Raw genomic sequence first — 18,716 nt, forward strand, 5'->3', positions numbered from 1 at the left:
ACTACTTCTGCTGATGCTAGCTACCAGCACTTTGGCAGTTCGATCCTGACGGGCTCAACGTTGACTCAGCCTTCCATCCTTCTGACGTGGGTAAAATGAGGACCCAGATTGTTGGGGGCAATAGGCACTGTAAAGCAGTATATTTCTAAATGCTATTGCTAAAGTGGGAGGGAGGGAGGGGGTGTCAGAGTATATTCATGAACTGGAATAGAGCTTAGTAACAAGGTCACCCAATGAGAGCTGAGTTGAGGGCTGAAACTTAGAGAGAATCTGGGTGTGGTTTATCTCTGATCTATGTTCAGCTCTAAAGTGAAAGAGAAACTAACTTGTTTGCTTCTCTGCTGAAGTCTATTTGCTGCTCTGCTTTGAACCTGTAACATGTCTGCTTCTGTTTGAGTTTGCTCCATGTTGGAGAAATCTACAATTGGTATTGTAAAATTTACTTTGTGTTTATAAAGACGTTAAATGAAGCATCAGCCATCTGTGTTTACTTTTCTGGCGCTGAATTTACACTGAAAAACTCTGAATAGAGAGGGAAGGAAGGAAGGAAGGAAGGAAGGAAGGAAGGAAGGAAGGAAGGAAGGGCCGTGATGGCTTAGTGGTTAGAATGCAGTATTGCAGGCTAATTCTGCTGACTACCAGCAATTCTGACCGGCTCAGCCTTCCATCCTTCTGAGATCGGTAAAATGAGGAGCCAGATTGTTGGGGGCAAGAGCCTGACTCTGTAAACCACTTAGAGAGGGCTGTAAAAGCTCTGTGAAGTGCTATATAAGTCTAAGTGCTATTGCTAATAAAACAAATACAATTCAAACATGATAGACAAGCTCTGCCCTTCACCATCTTTTCTCGCTGGGATGCTGCTGGAGCCCAGCCATCTCTACCTTGACCCGATGCTGTCTCTTCTGCATCTCGGTTTCCAGACGTCGCTTCTGCTCCACTTCTTCCCGCAAACGCTTCTGGAGCTGCCCTTGCTGCTGCCGCATCAGCTGCACGTTCCTCTCTAGCTCCAGCAGGCGTTTCTCGTTTTGAGCAGAGAAGGATGCCAATCTCTCTGTTGCCCGTTTCTTCTCCTGAAGGATCTGTCCCAACAGAGATGATACAGGGAGGATAGCAGATGCTGGGACCACACATGCAGCTCCGACAATGTTTAGGGACAATGGAACCATGTCCTAGTTACAGGTAGTCCTTCACTTACAAGTCATTTTGTGAATATTCAAAGTTACAACTGCACTGAAAAAAGTGACTTATGACCAATTTTCACACTTACATCATTTGCAACATCCCACTGGTCATGTGATCAAAATTCAGCCACTGGGGAACTGTCTCATATTTATGACAGTTGCAGTGTCCAGGGCTCATGTGATCCAGAGGTAGTATTCAGCAGGTTCTCACCAGTTCTAGAGAACCAGCAGCAGAAATTTTGAGTAGTTCGGAGAACCGGCAAATACTACCTCTGACTGGCCCTGGCCCCATCTCTTCTCTTGAGTCCCAGCTGATTGGCTGGGTCTCCTTTGGTTGCCCTGCACAGTAGAATGGAGCTGGAAAGCAGGTTAGTAGGGTGGGGAGGGAATGGAGATTTTGCAGTATCCTTCTCCTGTCATGCCCACCAAACCACTCTCACCAAGCCCTGCCACACCCACCAAACCACACCCACAGAACCGGTAGTAAAAACATTTGAATCCCACAACTGATGTGATCAACTTCTGTGACCTTCTGACCAACGAAGTCAATGGGGAAGCCAGATTCACTCAACGACCATTCTATCAATTTAACAACTGCAATGTTTTACTTGAGGCAGGAAAGGTCATAAAATGGGGCAAAAGTCACTTAACCAATGTTTCACTTAGCAACATAAATGTTGGGTTCAGTTGTGGTTATAAGTCAAGGACCACCTGTACTTGGCTGCTCTTCCTTCTAAGTCTAAGCCTCCAGATGTTTCCAGCATCAGGCAGGGAAATGCATAATCTATGGCCTAGAATTTGCATGCCACATTTAAATGTAAAAATTCAAAATGACTCAGTCTTGGCCAAAAAACAAGTTTGATTTGCGCTGGCACATATGATTGCAAGTTACAATGCCTGGGTGCCTTTAACATGCTAAACTAAAATAATTAAACTATTCTACATTTATAAATAGTTGGTGTCACACAGATTACACTATGCCATAACACAGTTTATAGCAGGCTTGTCCAACCCGCAGGTCGCGGGCCGCATGCGGCCCAGGTCGGCTCGTAATGCGGCCCAGTGCCCACCCCAACCTTCGTGCAAGAGGATGAGCCAGCGAGGAGGAGGAGAGGCAGGCGCGAGGTGGGGCGAGGCGAGCACCATGCCAAGCAGCAACAGAAAAGGCAGGTGCCGTCAGAGCGCTCCTTGTGCTGAGGCAGACGCAGCCCAAGAGTCCCGCTCCGCCACCTCCTGCTGTTGCCACTGCCGCTGCTGCCGCCGGCGGAGCTGTTGTAGCGGCTTCTGCCCTCGCCGCTGCCGCCACTGCTGCTGCTGCTGCACCGAGCCTCCCGGTCCTCACCTTCCAGTCCTGCCGCATCCAGCCGGGCCATTTGCAGGAGGAGAGGTAGGCGCGAGGCGGGCGAGCTTTCTCCCCCCCCCACTGCGTTCTTTTCTCCCTGGTTGACTATTTTTTATGATATCTTATGAAAAAAATGTTTTCTATAGTTTTTTTGGATGATCAGGTATCGTTACTGTTATTTTATTTTATGTGCGGCCCAAACCAAATTTTCACCTTCTAATGTGGCCCAGGGAAGGTGAAAGGTTGGACAAGCCTGGTTTACAGTGTGGGGTAAAGGTAAAGGTTCCCCTCACACATCCATGCTAGTCATTTCCAGCTCTAGGAGACAGTGCTCATCTCTGTTACAAAGGGCCAGCACTGTCCGAAGATGTCTCTGTGGTTATGTGGCCGGCATGACTAATGCTGAAGACGCACGGAACACTGTTACCTTCCCACCCAAGTGGTTCCTATTTTTCTACTTGCATTTTTTACGTGCTTTCGAACTGCTAGGTTGGCAGAAGCTGGGAGAAGTAACGGGAGCTCCCTCCATTACAGGGCGCTAGGGATTCGAACCACCAAAACTGTCGATCTTTCTGATCGACAACTCAGCATCTTAGCCACTGAGCCACTGCATCCCTTAACAGTTGGGGGGGGTGTAGGGCTTTGCTAAACAATCTAGGCCCTTTTGGCTTCAGGATCTATGCGAACCTCCTCCTTTTCTAGGCTACCTTTGCCTTGCTCTGAGCAGCTTCCACTTTGCTGCGATATTCCTGGAGTTTCCACTTTTCGGCAGGGTCACGAGGCTCTTTGCCTTCCAGCTCTTGCAACTGCCTCTGGCCGTCATTCAGCTCCATCCGCACCTGCTCGGCTTCCTGCTCCAAATGTTGAATCTTCTGCTGGTACTGTTTGTTCATGGCCTGAGCATGCTTGCCTGAAACAAACAGACTCCTGTGACATAGAAGAAGGTCTGCCCACCAAGTTACCTCCTGAGCAGAAAAGTTGGAATTAGAAAGAAGAGGAAGAATTGTGCTGAAAGATACAGCAAACAAAGAAGAAGAAAGAGGCAAAGTCTCATGTTCCAAGAGAAATTTTTTCTAGCCCTTTCTACCTGCAGTGAAGAAGAGAAACAGATGACCAGGGGAGATAGGATTGTTGTAGAGGCCATAAAGAATGGCATTTATACATCCAAACTTGATAAATTTGGAGATAATAGTAACTTATAGAGATATACTGAATGAGCAAGGAGTACTGAAAATTAGATTAGAACTAGTAGCACAAAGGGTAAATATAGAATGGTGGTCTTTTTTACAAATATAATCAAGATAGAAAAACATAGGGTATAAATAAAGAATTAACAATTCTGGATAAGCTATTGTTAGACAGATGACAAGTTCAACAACAGTTCAACAGCTCCATACCTGTTTTAATAAGCTCTACTATCAGGTCCTCTTTCATACGGATGTTGATAGCCAGCTCACGGATCTTCTGGTGGGCCTGAAGGAGCTGCCATTCTGAATCCTTGCCTGGAAAGCTCCCTGCTGGACTGCTCAGCTCTTGTTGCCTACCATCTGGGAAAGAAAATGTAAATGAGAGGTGTTTGGTATAAATTTTATCACAATAAGGGATGGAACCAATGGTACAAAGACAATCAAGACTTCATTTCAATTCAGAACCACTGATTCTGATACAGAAGTATCTCTCAACCTTGACAGTTTTAAGATGAGTGGACTTCAACTTCCAGAATTCCTTGCTGGCTGGGGAACTGTAGAAGTTTAAATCCACTCATCTTAAAACTGCCACAGTTGGGAAATACCACACTAGAGTGTTAAGAAAAGACTCTGAACAAAAACAACTATTCATCAATGGAATCAACGACAGAGGGAGATGGTGGGCTCTCTTTTCTGTGGATGGAGCAGCTCTCTCTCAAAGCTGCTTGAATTTGGATTCTTACATGAAGCAGGCAGGGCCAACCCAATGGCTCTTTCCAACTCTACAGTTTTCTTCACATTTTTCTTTGGTGAATATTCAGCACTTGTAGAAAGAGAGGAGTGTCTGAAATAACATTTTTGTTCTCAGCGTTGGGAAAGCAGAATAATTGTTTCTGGGTGTTCTTTGCTTGGCTGAAAGTATGCCGTACCTTTAGGTAGCTCCAAAGATTTCTTCTGGACTCCCTCTGGGGATTTTGAGTTGTATTTTTTATTCTTCTTGGTTGAAACCTCCTCTTTGCTCCAGCTATGGGTTCTGTTCCTACAAGAACACCCAGTTGTTGGGTTTAATAAAAACATGGCCACCAATAAAGCAGAAGAGACAAGGAACAAAACTGCAAATCCTTTGAAACTGGCTAAATTAAATCAACTTACACTTGCATATTTCCATGAGATAACTGAAGGTGTTATATAACAAATATGGGAGATAAAAGACTAGTAAATTTCTGTGACTGGATTAAATGTGGTGCTAAGGCAAAAAATTCTAGGTCTCTTAATCCAAGAGACTCAAGCATCATCCTTTGTAGATGCAATTTACAGCTTGGATTTGGACTTTCAATAAGAAGGCAATTTGATTGAAAGTCCAATCAAATTAGATTGGCTGATCAGGCTGACGATGGGGCTAAAACAGATGCTTGCAGAAAATTTCCTTCTTTTAAAAAAAATTCAGAAAAATCAAATCTGTATCTAGAATCAAGTAGAGGATTTCAGTGGAATCAATGTTTCAAACTTGAAGCAACCATTTTGAATTCAATACAGATGCTTCCTATTTTAAGAAAAACATATTCGAAACATTGTGGATATCACCAGACTCTACAAATCTACAAAAAGATGTAATATTTCACTCATGCCTCACCTATATTGCTGAAGGGACCAGATTGGCCAACATCTATTCTCATCTTCCAAAGATGAATCCAAAACGTTATCCAGTGTTTTCATTTGTGATATATCCTTTGTCCCTAGACTGTACATGTTATCTCCAGCGAGACTGTGACTTTGTCCCAGTGAGTCTTCTCCATTGTGAACTGTGACACTGTGGAGCTACTTAAAGGAAAGTGTGCAATGAGGAAAGGGCTGTAGGATGATTCTAAGAATTTGCTTACAGCTCTAAGCTATTTGCCCCAAGAAGGTTTGTGGTTACTTATAGCTACTTAGATTGAATTTTAATTATCTTTTCTTTGTTTTCTTTATCTACTTCCAGGGGAGGAAGATAACTTATTACAGCATAAATTACAGCACTTGCTAGCCGATCTCATTTTCTGACCAATAAGTTGCTCAAGACAAGGTCATGTCATTAGGTTATGGTTCGGTATCTCACATGAACCCCCAAAATTGGATGAATTGAGGAAACTATTGCTAAGTTAAATATATAATGGGAATACAGTCAACATGCCTCACTGGCACCTCATTATGTTCTTACTTTTATTTTTCATTAATTCATGCAATGCCCAATAAACTGATGCTCAAACTGCTTACCCTACTGTAAGGAAAAATGTTTTCAGTGGAGAAAGATACGCAACCAGGCTGGGTCTCAGAATATGTTAAGGGCCCTGTGAATTGGCTTTACAATTAGTTGATTAATTATCATGGCTGCCATTTATACTTATTTATTTTGTGGGTGTTTTTAGGTTAATGTTTTTAAAATTGCTTTCATTGTTTTATGATTTTTAGAATTCTAAGCCACCCAAAGTCAGTTGGTTGAGTTGGATGGCTATGGAAATCAAATACATAAAATAAAAACTTTCAAGAAGGAGCTATCATCCTTTCTTTTCCACCAAGATGTTGTGTGATCTTGCACAGTAGCTTCCAAATTCCTGAAGCATCACAAGATTTGGGCATCCTTTTGAGAGATTTCACAAGTGTATGCAAAAATGTTAATTCAGAACCTCTTCTAAAAGTGAGTTTATTTAATTGGATGAGGGTTGGGGTGGGGGGTAAGAAGGGAGACATAGCCTCTGGGTGGTCTCCAATCCAGACCTAACAAGAACATAACTCCTGTTTTTATAGGGTGATGAAACAACTCACAAACCTTCCTATGGTTATTACAGGCAAGCTTGAGCCAGTGATGGGACTGGTATGCATCCACAGGAGCTGTGTGTGGCCTTTGGTCCAACTGCACCAGGGAGACATTTCCTAGCAGTTCAGGCATGCCCAAATGGGGCATCTCCATCTTTAGGTACTTCTGAAGTTCAGAGATGATGTCTTCCTGTTCTTGCAATTTGGCACCCTGAAAAGAAAATAACGTGAGACCAAATGTGGTTGTTTGAAAGCATGGCTGGTAACGTCAGGGCCATGGGCACCCCAGTTCTTTATTGTTCCCACTGCCTGGTTTCTCCTCCTTCAGCAAAGTGACTAAACTATGCATTTTCAACAATATGGTTTCTTGTCTTGTTTTTAAAAGGGGTCAAGCTATTCTCCAAAGCACCTGAAGGCAGGACAAAAAGCAACAGATGGAAACTAATCAAGGCAAGAATCAACCTAGAAATAAGGAGAAATTTCCTGGCAGGGAGAACAATTAATCAGTGGAACAGTGGATTTCCCAGCATTGGAGATTTTAAAGAAAAGATTAGACAACCATTCATCCGAAATTCTATATGGACTCCTGCTTGAGCATGGAGTTGAACTAGAAGTTTCCAAGTTCTCTTTCAACACCAGTATTCTGTTTATTCTATTAAACCACTAACATAACTCTATGTATAATCCATACATCTATCAAAACTAGTAGGAAGGGGAAAAATAATGATCAAACCCCAATAATTTTGGCTTCACCTTTGACATCATGGCATCATCTTCAGCTAGCTTCCAAAGCTGTTTGAAATATTTTATTTTCCTGGGTTTCCCTGACCTCCTGCCCTTATTTATACCTCTGTCCAACATCTTCCAGATGTGCTGGGATAAGAACACTTCAAATCTCTCCCATGTTTTCAAAGAAGGAATTCCCAGACTTGCAGTCCTAGCATTTCAAGGAAGAAAATGGCTTCCGAAGAACTACATGAGTGATATAGACTTGGACACAAATGCTCTGTTGCAGATCTTCTGCCTATGCCCATTGACTGTTTGAGTGGGCATTCAGAGAAACGTTGGGATTAAGATGTAGCAAGGCAAGTACCACAAAGGCAGGTCTGTAAGAGAATGGAGCTATTGACCCAAATTCCAAAGATGGGTGGCTTCCTTCTTCCAAATGCAAGCTGAAAGAAGATGAGCTCTCAAGGAGACCAAAGTGGAGAAAGTGAATCTGACTGCAAAGATGAATGACTTTTTTTAATCAGTGGATGGCAAGCTGAGGGAGGAGAAGCTTGCCAACCTAAGAAGGAGATACCTGTGCTTTGTACTGCTCCATAGCATCCTCAAGAGCTGCCAAGAAATCTTGGTTCTCCTTCTCTAAGCGCTCTACTTGCTCCTCCAGCCTCACCACTTCCTCCTGTCCCACTGTCTCGGGTCCTTGTTGATGCCCCTCCTGGGAAAAGAAGAGGGAAAGGAGGGATCTTCATGGGATCTTCAGAAGGTTCTTGGATCATCTCCCCACCCAGATCAAAGAAGGAGCAGAACATTCTCATAATCCACTCTCAGCATCATCCCATGAAATGCTGTTGGCAGAAACAGCTCCATGTCTTGTACCCCAAGGAAGGCTATTTAATTACACCCCCACCTTGAATGATCCCCAAGAGCACAAAAAAATAACATCCAAAATCATCAATCATGTCTCTTCTAAAGACTTCACAAGCATAATAGTCTCTAGCAGCTCTTTCAAAACCAGCCACAATTGGCCGGTCGCTGGCTGCTTATCTTTAAGATAGATAGATGGATGGATGGATGGATGGTTGTGGAGATGGAGATGGAGATGTAAAAATAAATAAATATAAACCAGAGTGTTTTACAAATAAGCACAGGCAACCAACCAATTGTGGCTGGTTTTTAACGATATAGAAATATAAAGATATAGATATATACCTAACAGTTTGACCTCAAATGAAATATAAAGATATATATAGAAATATAAAGATATAGATATATACCTAACAGTTTGACCTCCCTTGAACTAATGTCTCTTACCACCCTCAAATGGGAATCCTCCCCTTCAGTTGGTGGTTCTATCACCATAATTTATCTTTTCTTATATAAGAAAAGCAGCCAGTGTGTTTATTTGACTAACATTTAGTCAAAGATCCAAAACAATTTTCAAAGCATGCCCTTTCATTTTTCATAGTCTACAATTATCTCAGGTTATTGACAAAACAGTATTAACCTTTCATTTTTAATTTATATAGTTATTAAATTGCTAAACTGCCCATCTCATCTAAGTGTTTCTGGGTGGTTTACAACAACAGTAAGCTTTTTTTAAGTTTCCTACAGACTTTTTCTTAACTGGCAACATATCAACGCCATTTGTAGATGATGAAATCTTCTCCCTTTCTTTTCTGCACCACTGACCCAAACACAGGGCATTCCAAGTGCTCTTTTCCTATTATTGTACCAATCAAGTGCAAGCAACCAGAACCACACATGGACAGACCCCAGTAGATAGTATATTATTGATCACCTATATTACAAGAATCTTGCCAAGGGAAGTCTGCCTTCCCCTGGGAAACAGCAGGTGTGGACCTAACATTTTGATCTCTGATGTTTCCTCCCTTGAACCAACTCCAATGTCTCTTTCCTCCCCAAATGGGCACACCATCCTTCAGTTGGGGGTTCTACCACAGTACCTGAGTCTTGACTAGCTTGGAAATGGAGGTTTTGGAGTGCTGTTCCTCAGCTGAAGTGCTTCCAATCCTGCTGTCTACGCCGGAGGTCAAACTCAGCTCGCCTGCCCCATTTTCCACTGCACACAGCCAGTCCTTCACCCGGAGCCCCTGTTCCTCTGTCAATTTGCCCTCCCCTTGCAGTTCCATCAAGAGCTGATAGGCGGCATCTGTGCGAGTCTGGTAGTGGTTGCATTCAGCTCGTAAGTGAGCCATGCTTTCCTCCAAGTGACCCTTGATGGGTACCTCCGATCGGCGGATGATGCGAGTCTCTGAGCGGTGTCTCTGTTCCAAGGCCCTCTGAAGCTTCTTGATACGCAGCTGCAGGGCTTCTACGGGCTCCACCTCCTTGCTACAATTCACCACGGCCCAATTTTTGATATTCTGAGCCCATCTGGCATAATTCAGAGTGGTCAGACTCTTGTCAAAGTCGGAGGAGGAAGGGCTGACGCAGGCAATCATCACGGTTTTGGCGTTCCCACCTAAGGAGCCTTTTAAGATTCTGAAACCAGAGCAGGATGTCATATTAGCAAGACTGAAGCAGAGTGGGTGGAATCACACTTAAAGAAGGAACAGTGCGATCCAGTTTTTGTTTTGGGTCATAAATAGCTCTCAGGAAGGAAAACCTATCGGAGTCTGTACATGAAAATAACAGTGGCATTGAAGTCCATTATTTACGTGGTTTCTTAGCTTGAAATCAATTTTATTTCAGGAAGAAGGAAAAAATAACCTATCAGCATTGTAGAGTCCTGGCCCTGAATTTAAACTATCAGTTGTTTAAATATTTTTTGCTGACTAGTACAGTTGTCTGTGTTCTCATGATGTGCCACAAACCTAAGCTTCCAAACTACCACCAGCTTTTATGTTCTGCAAGGCCAGCCAGCAAAGCGTAAAAAAATCAAGATTTGTGATTCTGCATGCTGTTTGAACCCAGCCTGCTGCAATTTATCCAATGTCCCTGTTAAGTCCATGATGATTTAGCATGTGCTAACCTCACCCAGCCAAAGTATTTCCCAACGCTGAGCTGTATCATCCATTTCGGCTTAAAATGGAATGAAGGGAGATAACAAAGGACAATTCCAAGGGAGGGATTTTTTTAAAAGAAAGCTTTAAGGTTGGATTTAAAATTAAGGTAGTACCATTTGGTGGGGGGGGCTGCCTGCTTCCTGAGATAAGGAACATTTCCAGCCTCCTGGCCTTCGAGAGAGTCTTGAAAACTATTCTTCTTGAAGGCCATTTGGACACAGATCTTTTGAGAAGGTTAATTTAAAAGATCAGATGGATCAGTGTTTTTACTGGCTTGTTGAATCAGCAAAATTCCTTGGAGTTCCATAAGAACCATGGAGAGGATGGAAATGGCCAGTTGATCAATGGCTACAAGTGATCCTCGACTTACAACAGTTAGTTTAGCGATTGTTCAAAGCTGCAACAGCACTGAAAAAATTGACTTATGATCGTTTTTTCACTTACGACTGTTACGGCTTTCCCATGGTTACATGATCAAAATCCAGATGCTGGTTACTGACTCATAGTTACGGCAGTTGCAGTGTCCCGGGGTCATGTGATGACCTTTTGTCAATGGGGAAGCCAGATTCACTTAACAACCACGTTACTGACTAAAAAACTGCCATGATTCCTTAAACTATGGCAGAAAGGGTGCAAACAGGGCAAAAACTCACTTAACAACCGAAATTTAGGGCACAATTGTAGTCAGGTTTATTATTACAGTCAGAGACCGGAACAAATAAAAACACTCAGGGATTATCCTGTTAAAAATTATAGAATAAAAGAATAAATAACAGATATTAAAATTAAAATCCAGTCTGTCAGTTACACGTGGCCTAACTATACTATAATAACCATCCATAAACTTGTGAGGCCCATTAAATACTAAGAAAAAGTATTTGTTCTGGTCTCTGACTGTAATAAACTTGATTTGATTTAGATTTGATTTGAATACAATCATCCCGAGATGGTATTCAGCAGGTTCTGACTGGTTCTGGAGAACCGGTTGCAGTAGTTTGGAGAACCGGCAAATACCGCCTGACTGGCCCCGCCAACCCCATCCATTCTCTGACTCCAGAGTCCCAGCTGATTGGCTGGGTCTTCTTTGGTTGCCCTGTATAGGAGAACGTAGCTCGAAAGCAGGTTATTAGGTTGGGAGGGAATGGGGATTTTGCAGTATCCTTCCCCTGCCATGGCCACCAAGCCATACCATGGCCACCAAGCCACACCCACAGAACTGGTAGTAAAAAAAATTGAATCCCACCACTGCAACCATTGCTTCAGCAAAGCAGATAAGAGGATAAGATACTTCCTAACGATGAGGAATCAGAAGGAGACTACCTGGTGATTTTGGAATCCCGATACGGGATGTGGCTGCTTTTCCGGCGGGGGTCTCCAAGAGCACTAATGACATTGCCCAAGGCCAAGAGGCTGGCGTTGATCTGGATGCTCTCCTTTAGCCTCTCCCCAGTACACCCCAACTTCACCACCCGCTCAGAACCGGCCAGATCCACAAATTGAAACTTGGACTTCAGAACCTGCCCAGCGGTCGGCGCCACCAAAGTCTTCCCTGGGCAGGCAAAGCGAGTGAGGCAGTTGCTGTTTTGCCTTCGTGCCATGGTCACAGTGAAGACGGTGTGGGAACGACTGGACCTCCTGTTGAGGTGGGTGCTTCCCATGTGCTTGGCTGCGTTGCCCATTTCCAGCAGGCTCAGAACCTCATCCAGACCTTCCACTTCTGTTTCTTTCACCCCGTGCAGCACTGCAGCAAGAGAAGGAAGGAAAGAGACTGGGCTCCCTTGTTGTAAGAAACCGTGCTTTGTCTAATCGTGGATTCAGAGATACACCCTGTTAACTTCTCATAAAAGGCGATTCAAAACAAACAATCTTCATCCTAGATCAACATGAGAAGGGAAGCTGGTAAAAACCCAGCCAAGATGGTTGAGCCATAGCTAACAACGACCACAGTTGATACAAGGAGATGTCGCTCTAGAACGGGGTTGCCAAACCTCTTGTAAGGTTTCCAGAAAACCTCCACTCCAACAAATAACTCTGAGCCAGACATCCTCTCCAAAGTTTCTTTTATTAGAGTAGTAAACTGGCCCATCTGGGAAATCCCGAATATGAAAGTTCCGGGTTTCCTTGCAATAAGTAAAAACTACAAATCTACCCCTGGCATCCCTCATTTGCATCACATGCCCACATTGCAGCCCCGGTCAAAAGGGTCCAGCAGAGATTATACTACCTGAGACTTCTCAGAAAACAACTGAATGAAAAACTTCTGGTGACCTTCTACCGCTGCACCTTAGAGAGCATTTTAACATACTGTACCTCTGTATGGTTTGCCAATTGCACAGTGGCAGATAGGAAAGCACTCCAGAGGGTTAACATCATTGCCCAGAGGATCATGGGTTGCCCTCTCCCCTCTTTGGAAGAGCTTTATAGCTCCTGCTGCCTTAAGAAAGTTCAGAACATCCTCAAAGAACCATCTCATCCTGGGCAGCCTTTTTTTGAACTATTACCATCTGGCAGACGGTACAGGATAATGAAAACAAGGACAAATAGGCTGAAAAACAGCTTCTATCCCAAGGCAGTAGCTCTTTTGAATTCTGCTGTACAGTGCAGTGTTGGTGTGGTGTCAGGGGTTTCCAGTTCAATGTGTGAAGGAAGAAGGATGTGTGTTTGTGTTCATTTTCATGGTCATGATGTGCACTGAAGATGGTGTTTGATTTTGTTGTAGGAGGTGCAATGACAATAAAGTAAACTAAACTAAATCACCATCCGTCCCAGTTGGAGACGCCCTCTCAACCAGGTGCAGAAGTAACCTGATCTTGACAATAAACAAAGCACAACAAGGGGTTAACACAATGTCACTTTAACCCCCCTCCGCCCCTCCAAGGGGATCCATGTCATGTGACATATAGGGACTTTTTTCCTCTTCACTAAACCAAACGTGGGCGTGGCCAGCAGGTGATGGGGTGGGGGGGTTGACAGCCCTGCTCTAGATTACATAGCAGGGTGTGGATTCAAAACTTCTCTGCCTTTACTCAATGGCTGCTTTAGCTTTGTCTGTGATTCATCAATTTTATATTAGGGTAAATCACTGCAAAAATGGTACTGTGACATATAGTTTCACAACACATCTTTGTGCTAAGGAAACAATAAAATTAGAAAAGAGAAGCAACATTGTTGATGTACTAAAACAAAGCAGGCAATCTTTCCCAGAATTTTATATACTACCATGTTTCTCATATAATAATGCCAGATCTTATTTTATTTTGAGCCCCGAAAAAACGGCTAGGCCGTCTTTTCGGGGGTGACTTAATTCCCCCACCTTGCATCTTAGGGCGGGCGGAGATGGCTTGGATGTTGACCTCAGTGTTGGTGGGGCACTTTGTATCAGGGTCAACACAGGCAGCACCATATCCGGTGTGCAACAAAAGTACTTCCTAACAGCAAGCCCCCCCGCCATTTCCCCCCCATTTTGCATGTTTTAATATAGGCCTTAATTTGGGGGGAGGGGCCTATTTCATGCCTATAAAACATGCTGGGACTTCCTATTGGGGGAGGCTGTATTGTTGGAGAAACAGGGTATTCTGGCAGCTATGATTTAAAAACAGAGGGACAATAATTGAAAGAAGTGGATAATAACAAGCTGTCTTAATGTGCAATCCCAAAATAACCGCAGAACCACTTAAAACACCGTCAGCATTGACAGAATCACCTTCCATCAATTGCAAAAGGCAGCTTTACTTAGAACAGCTTACATCCTGTGACGATACCCTTAACACCAGCAAACCGCAACATCTGCTATCCCTGGTCCTTGGGAAAGACTCCAAAGGTGGATAAAAGTGCCAAACCAATCTAAAACATCTGGCTGACTGTGCAACCAACCATAGTAACAACATATAGAGGACAATAACAAAAAAGAGGGGGAGAATAGCCAAATCAGCTTTCAAAAATCTTACTGAACAATTGAATGCCTAGCAAGGGACAGATGTTGAAAACTACTTCTCTGGCCCCAAACTTTGAGCAACAAACTGTGCTATCCAACTCTTATTACAAAGGAAGAAAAACGCATGTCCTAAGGGGTTCCTTATGGAGGAAGGGGCAGCGAAGAGAAGAGTTCTTTGGCTTATACCTGTATTCCCCCTGTCATCTTCCCATATCTGGATGTCTTTGCTGGCCGTGTCCACTTGCAACAAGTCGCGGAACTCCTCCTTGTACACTTCCAGGTAAGAGACACGGACAGTGTAGTTGAGCAGATCGTTCTCATCCATCAACTTGAAGGCCTCAGCCATGGCCCGAGGGATGATGCCCTGCTCATCTTCATTGATGGAAGCTGGATGGGAGAAATGAAGTTATTAGTGGCACTGGCTGCAGGGAGGTTGCAAACCCACCCCCCAAAGGGAAATGGTCTGATGCCACTGACACACACGCTCACATTTCCACCAAAGGTAGACCTCCTAAAGTGGCAACACTTTGAAGAAAGTGCATTGCACAGAATATATGTTGTGAATTAATAATAAAACAAGAATGTTTTCAGGTTTTTTTCAACAAACTAGAGGGAGGGAGGGAGGGAGGGAGGGAGGGAAGGAAGGAAGGAAGGAAGGAAGGAAGGAAGGAAGGAAGGAAGGAAGGAAGGAAGAGCTGTGATGGAGCATTGTATGCTAACTCTGCTGACTGCCAGCAATTTGATCCTGAATGGTTCAAGGTTGACTCAACCTTCCATCCTTCCGAGGTGGGTAAAATGAGGACCCAGATTGTTAGGGGTAAGAAGCTGACTCTGTAAACCGTTTAGAGAGGGCTGTAAAGCACTGTGAAGTGGCATAGAAGTCTAAGTGTTATTGCAAAGTGGGAAGGAAGAAAGGAAGGAAGGAAGGAAGGAAGGAAGGAAGGAAGGAAGGAAGGAAGGAAGGAAGGAAGGAAGGAAGGAAGGAAGGAAGGGAAAGGGAAGGAAGATTGTCTCAAAGATGGTTTTTCAAGAGGCAACTGGACTTTCTGGTTTTTCAGTTGTTAAGAGCTGACGAAGCTTCTTGGATTGGAAGCAAAATGTCTTCAAAGAAAAAATAAAGTCCAGTTGCCTCTTGAAAAAGCACCTTTGCGATAAGCCCTTGACTTACAACAGTTTGTTTAGTGACCATTCAAATTTACAACGGCATTGAAAAAAGTGACTCATGACTTTTTTCTATACTTCTGATCCTTGCAGCATCCCCATGGTCACAGGATTAAAAATCAAAATTCAGACACTTGGCAGCTGATTCACGTTTACGATCATTGCAGTGTCACAGGGTCATGTGATCAACTTTTTCAGCCTTCTGAAAAGCCAAGTCAATGGGGAAGCCAGATGAATGACAGCATTACTAGCTTAACAAGTGCAGTGATTTACTTAACCACTGTGCCAAGAAAGTTCTTAAAAGGAAGCAAAATTCAACTTAAGAAACGCCTTACTTAGCAACAGAAATTTTAAGCTCCTTGTGGTCTTAAGTCGCAGACTACCTGTATTCATGCTGCTAAAGTAAGAGAGACTTTAAAGCAGGGGTCTCCAACCTTAGCAAGTTTAAGACTTGTGGACTTCAACTCCCAGAATTCTTCAGCCAGTTTTGCTGGGAGTCGAAGTCCACAAGGCTTAAAGTTGCCAAAGTTGGAGACTCCTGCTTTAAAGGACCTAGTTCTGCCCTAGGCCTCACCAAAAAACAATGTCAATTCTGAGTCCCGGCAAAAACCTCTTTATTTACAGTAATGTGAATTATTTCATTCACAGTCAGCCAACAGCTTGGCAAACAGTCTCACAAAGGTAGACTAATGATCTCAGATCTTTATCAATCCTTGAACATTGTCCAGTAAACAGTTCCACACTTGCTGTTGGCAGGGAAGGCTGGGCTTACAAATAAATCTCCATGCGGCTGGAACAAACAAACGACCGAACGAGCGAGTTGTTTCCTGCAAAAGCCCCTCCCCTTTTGCTCCTCTTTTAATCCTGATGCGAGGGGCCATTCATTGTCCACCTGTGGCCTTGCTCCCATGTCAACCCTGAGTTCTTAATTGTTCCTTTCTTTTAACAGCTCTGCGCATGCGCAGGCTGGGAACAGTTCCAACTGCTCCCCAGCCTCACTACTATCTGAGCCCGAAGGCAGCTGATGACTGCCTGCCTGCCTGCCTTGGTCCATCTCTGCCTCTGACACAGAGCCCTTGTCCAAGCCTTCCTCAGTCCCCTGGACTGGCCCAGTTTCCTCCCCAACCTCCTCACTACTGTACCAACTCTGCTGCCAGCTCCGCCAGCCACCAGCAGGCCACAACAGACTTCATTTGTGCAAGAAAACCAGGGAACTTACAGACACGTGCTTCTCCAATGGTGTAGGTCTTCCCCGAGCCTGTCTGACCATAAGCAAAGACAGTGACATTAAAGCCTTCCAGGAATGCGTCCACCAGTGGTTGGATACAAGTGGCATACACAGACCCCTGGTCTGAGATTTCAGTGAAGATTGTGTCAAACTGGAAATGTCGAATGTGGCCCAAAGTCACTTCCTTCTTCTCAGGGTCTCCCTGGAGGCAGATCTGGTGCCCATGTAACTGTTCCTTGGGCAACAACGGCCGAATGCGCACGGCTACCCTGACCGGGGTTTCTTCTATCAAAGGCTGGGCCTTGGCTTTCGGACCCATGATTAGCAAGGGCAAGAAGTCAGGAGTGACACAACCCAAAGGAAGGTGCCATCTTTCTGCTAGGAGAAGAAAGAAAGAGATAATAATAACAGAAGAAGAATAAAAGAATAACAGAGTTGGAAAAGATTTTGTAGGTCATCTAATCTACCCACCCCCAAGCAGGAGATCAACACCATTTCTGACAGATGATAGTCCAATCTCTTCTTGAAAGCCTCCAGTGATGAAGCTCCCACAACTTCAGAAAGCAACTTCTGTTCAATTGGTTGATTGTTCTCACTGTCAGAAAATTTCTCCTTATTTCCAGTTTGAATCTCTCCTCAGCTTCCATCCATTATTTCTTGTCTGGCCTTCAGATGCTTTGGAAAATAGCTTGACTCCCTTCCTCTCTGTGACAGCCCCTCAAATATTGGAAGATCATGTCAGGGGATCATATCTTCCCTGGTCCTTCTCTCCACGAGACTAGCCATGCCCATTTCCTGCAACCATTCTTCATATGTTTTAACCTCCAGTCCCCTAATCAGCTTGGTTGCTCTTCTCTGCATTATTTCCAGAGTCTCAACATCTTTTTTTGTAGCGTGGTGACCATAACTGGATGCAGTATTCCAGGTGTGATCTTAACTAATTAATATCTCACGTAGATCAGACAAGAATAACAGAGTTGGAAGGGAACTTGGGGGTCATCTAATCCAACCCTCTGCTGGAGCAGGAGAGTCTATTCCAAATATTAGCCTTTACCTAGGATCTAGAGGAGGAACTGTGTAGGCAGCTCCTTGGCTCTTCTGGTCTAGTCGTGATATTCCCAAGATCTAAGAGAAAGATGGACCCGGAAGAGCAGGTGGGACCTGAAGCATCCCTGTCCCAAGGATGGAAACTGTGACCAAGGCTGCTTCCAGGGTAGAAGCTGATCTGTTGGACCCACCTCTTCGTTCCTTTCACTCCCTCACCAGAGACAGTCACCAAGTCCTCTCCATATGCTCAAAAGTATCCTGTATCCAGAAAGAGGCGTCTGCCTGTCTGCTCCGACTCACCTTATGCCGTCTCCTCCTTGCGAACCACAACCTCCCCACCCGCCCCAAATCCTGGGATAGCCGGCGCGGAGCGATGGCGTCAAGGGGCGGCTCCTTCAAACCCCCTTCTGTCCGTCCGAGGAAGGACTGGAGGGGTGGGGTGAAGAGGAGGGCAGGAGGAGGAGGAAGAGGGAGATTCTGGGTCGGCGGGTCCAGAACGCGCCGTGATTTCTGGGAAGAAGATGAAGCATCTGCTCTCTCCCGAGCCGGACTGCAGGGCGCATCTGGAAAGCAACAGGGGCCGTTTGGGTTTCCAGATGTTGGCGAACTACAGTTCCCAGCAGCTCCAGTGGGAAAGCATGCCGGGAATTGTCCTGCATCAACATCTGGGGTGGGGAAATGGGCGAGGGAGCCTCCTTCTTGGAAAGGAAGCGCATCCACTTTGAGGGCGAACGGGGGTGGGCGCAGTCTGGCTTTGCAGTAAACGCCGGATGGAAAAATATCTCCAGCGATCTGGGTTTTTTTCTTCGGTGTAAAACTTGTCCTCCCCTCAGCCTGCGACGTCTCAGTAGCTGCGTTTTGTGTTGAAGAGTTTTAGGAGCCGGTTTCTGCCATTTAGGCGAAGGGTAGCTTTCATTTGGAATACTTTCTTTTTTTAATACTTCTGAAAAGTTTTGCCACCTGGTCCTTCAGGGGACCACGAAAACTGCAGAGAAGAGAATCGGACGCGAAGAAAAAGTTTTGATTTTGGGGTGAAATGCGCCCAAGTAAGACGGAGGGAATTCTCGAGGTGCCTCTTCTCTTTAGGAGCT

The 18,716-nt window shown here is 44.5% G+C and overlaps 1 protein-coding gene across 3 annotated transcripts in view; it reads right to left on the reverse strand.

Moving 5' to 3' along the window:
- KIF7 (kinesin family member 7) overlaps nucleotides 1–18,063 on the reverse strand; it is a 29,072-nt gene extending 11,009 nt beyond the window's left edge. The window contains exons 1-12 of one of the 3 annotated variants that reach the window (XM_087941360.1): nucleotides 17,926–18,063; nucleotides 16,570–16,956; nucleotides 14,376–14,576; nucleotides 11,576–11,996; nucleotides 9,194–9,731; nucleotides 7,807–7,944; nucleotides 6,517–6,714; nucleotides 5,344–5,528; nucleotides 4,640–4,749; nucleotides 3,921–4,070; nucleotides 3,231–3,433; nucleotides 882–1,079 (exon numbers count right to left, since the gene is read on the reverse strand). In XM_087941360.1, the coding sequence (XP_087797486.1) occupies nucleotides 882–1,079; nucleotides 3,231–3,433; nucleotides 3,921–4,070; nucleotides 4,640–4,749; nucleotides 5,344–5,528; nucleotides 6,517–6,714; nucleotides 7,807–7,944; nucleotides 9,194–9,731; nucleotides 11,576–11,996; nucleotides 14,376–14,576; nucleotides 16,570–16,897 (2,670 nt within the window). In that variant the 5' untranslated portion in view covers nucleotides 16,898–16,956; nucleotides 17,926–18,063. Of the gene's footprint in view, nucleotides 1–881; nucleotides 1,080–3,230; nucleotides 3,434–3,920; nucleotides 4,071–4,639; nucleotides 4,750–5,343; nucleotides 5,529–6,516; nucleotides 6,715–7,806; nucleotides 7,945–9,193; nucleotides 9,732–11,575; nucleotides 11,997–14,375; nucleotides 14,577–16,569; nucleotides 16,957–17,049; nucleotides 17,161–17,925 lie in introns of those variants that run through there. The other 2 variants (XM_087941361.1, XM_087941362.1) reach the window with 2 other exon arrangements.
- Nucleotides 18,064–18,716: the final 653 nt, after the last annotated feature.

The sequence above is a fragment of the Pseudonaja textilis genome, chromosome 13 (genome assembly GCF_049901715.1).
Source record: "Pseudonaja textilis isolate UNSWEBS1 chromosome 13, rPseTex1.2, whole genome shotgun sequence".
Taxonomy (NCBI): Eukaryota; Metazoa; Chordata; class Lepidosauria; order Squamata; family Elapidae; genus Pseudonaja; species Pseudonaja textilis.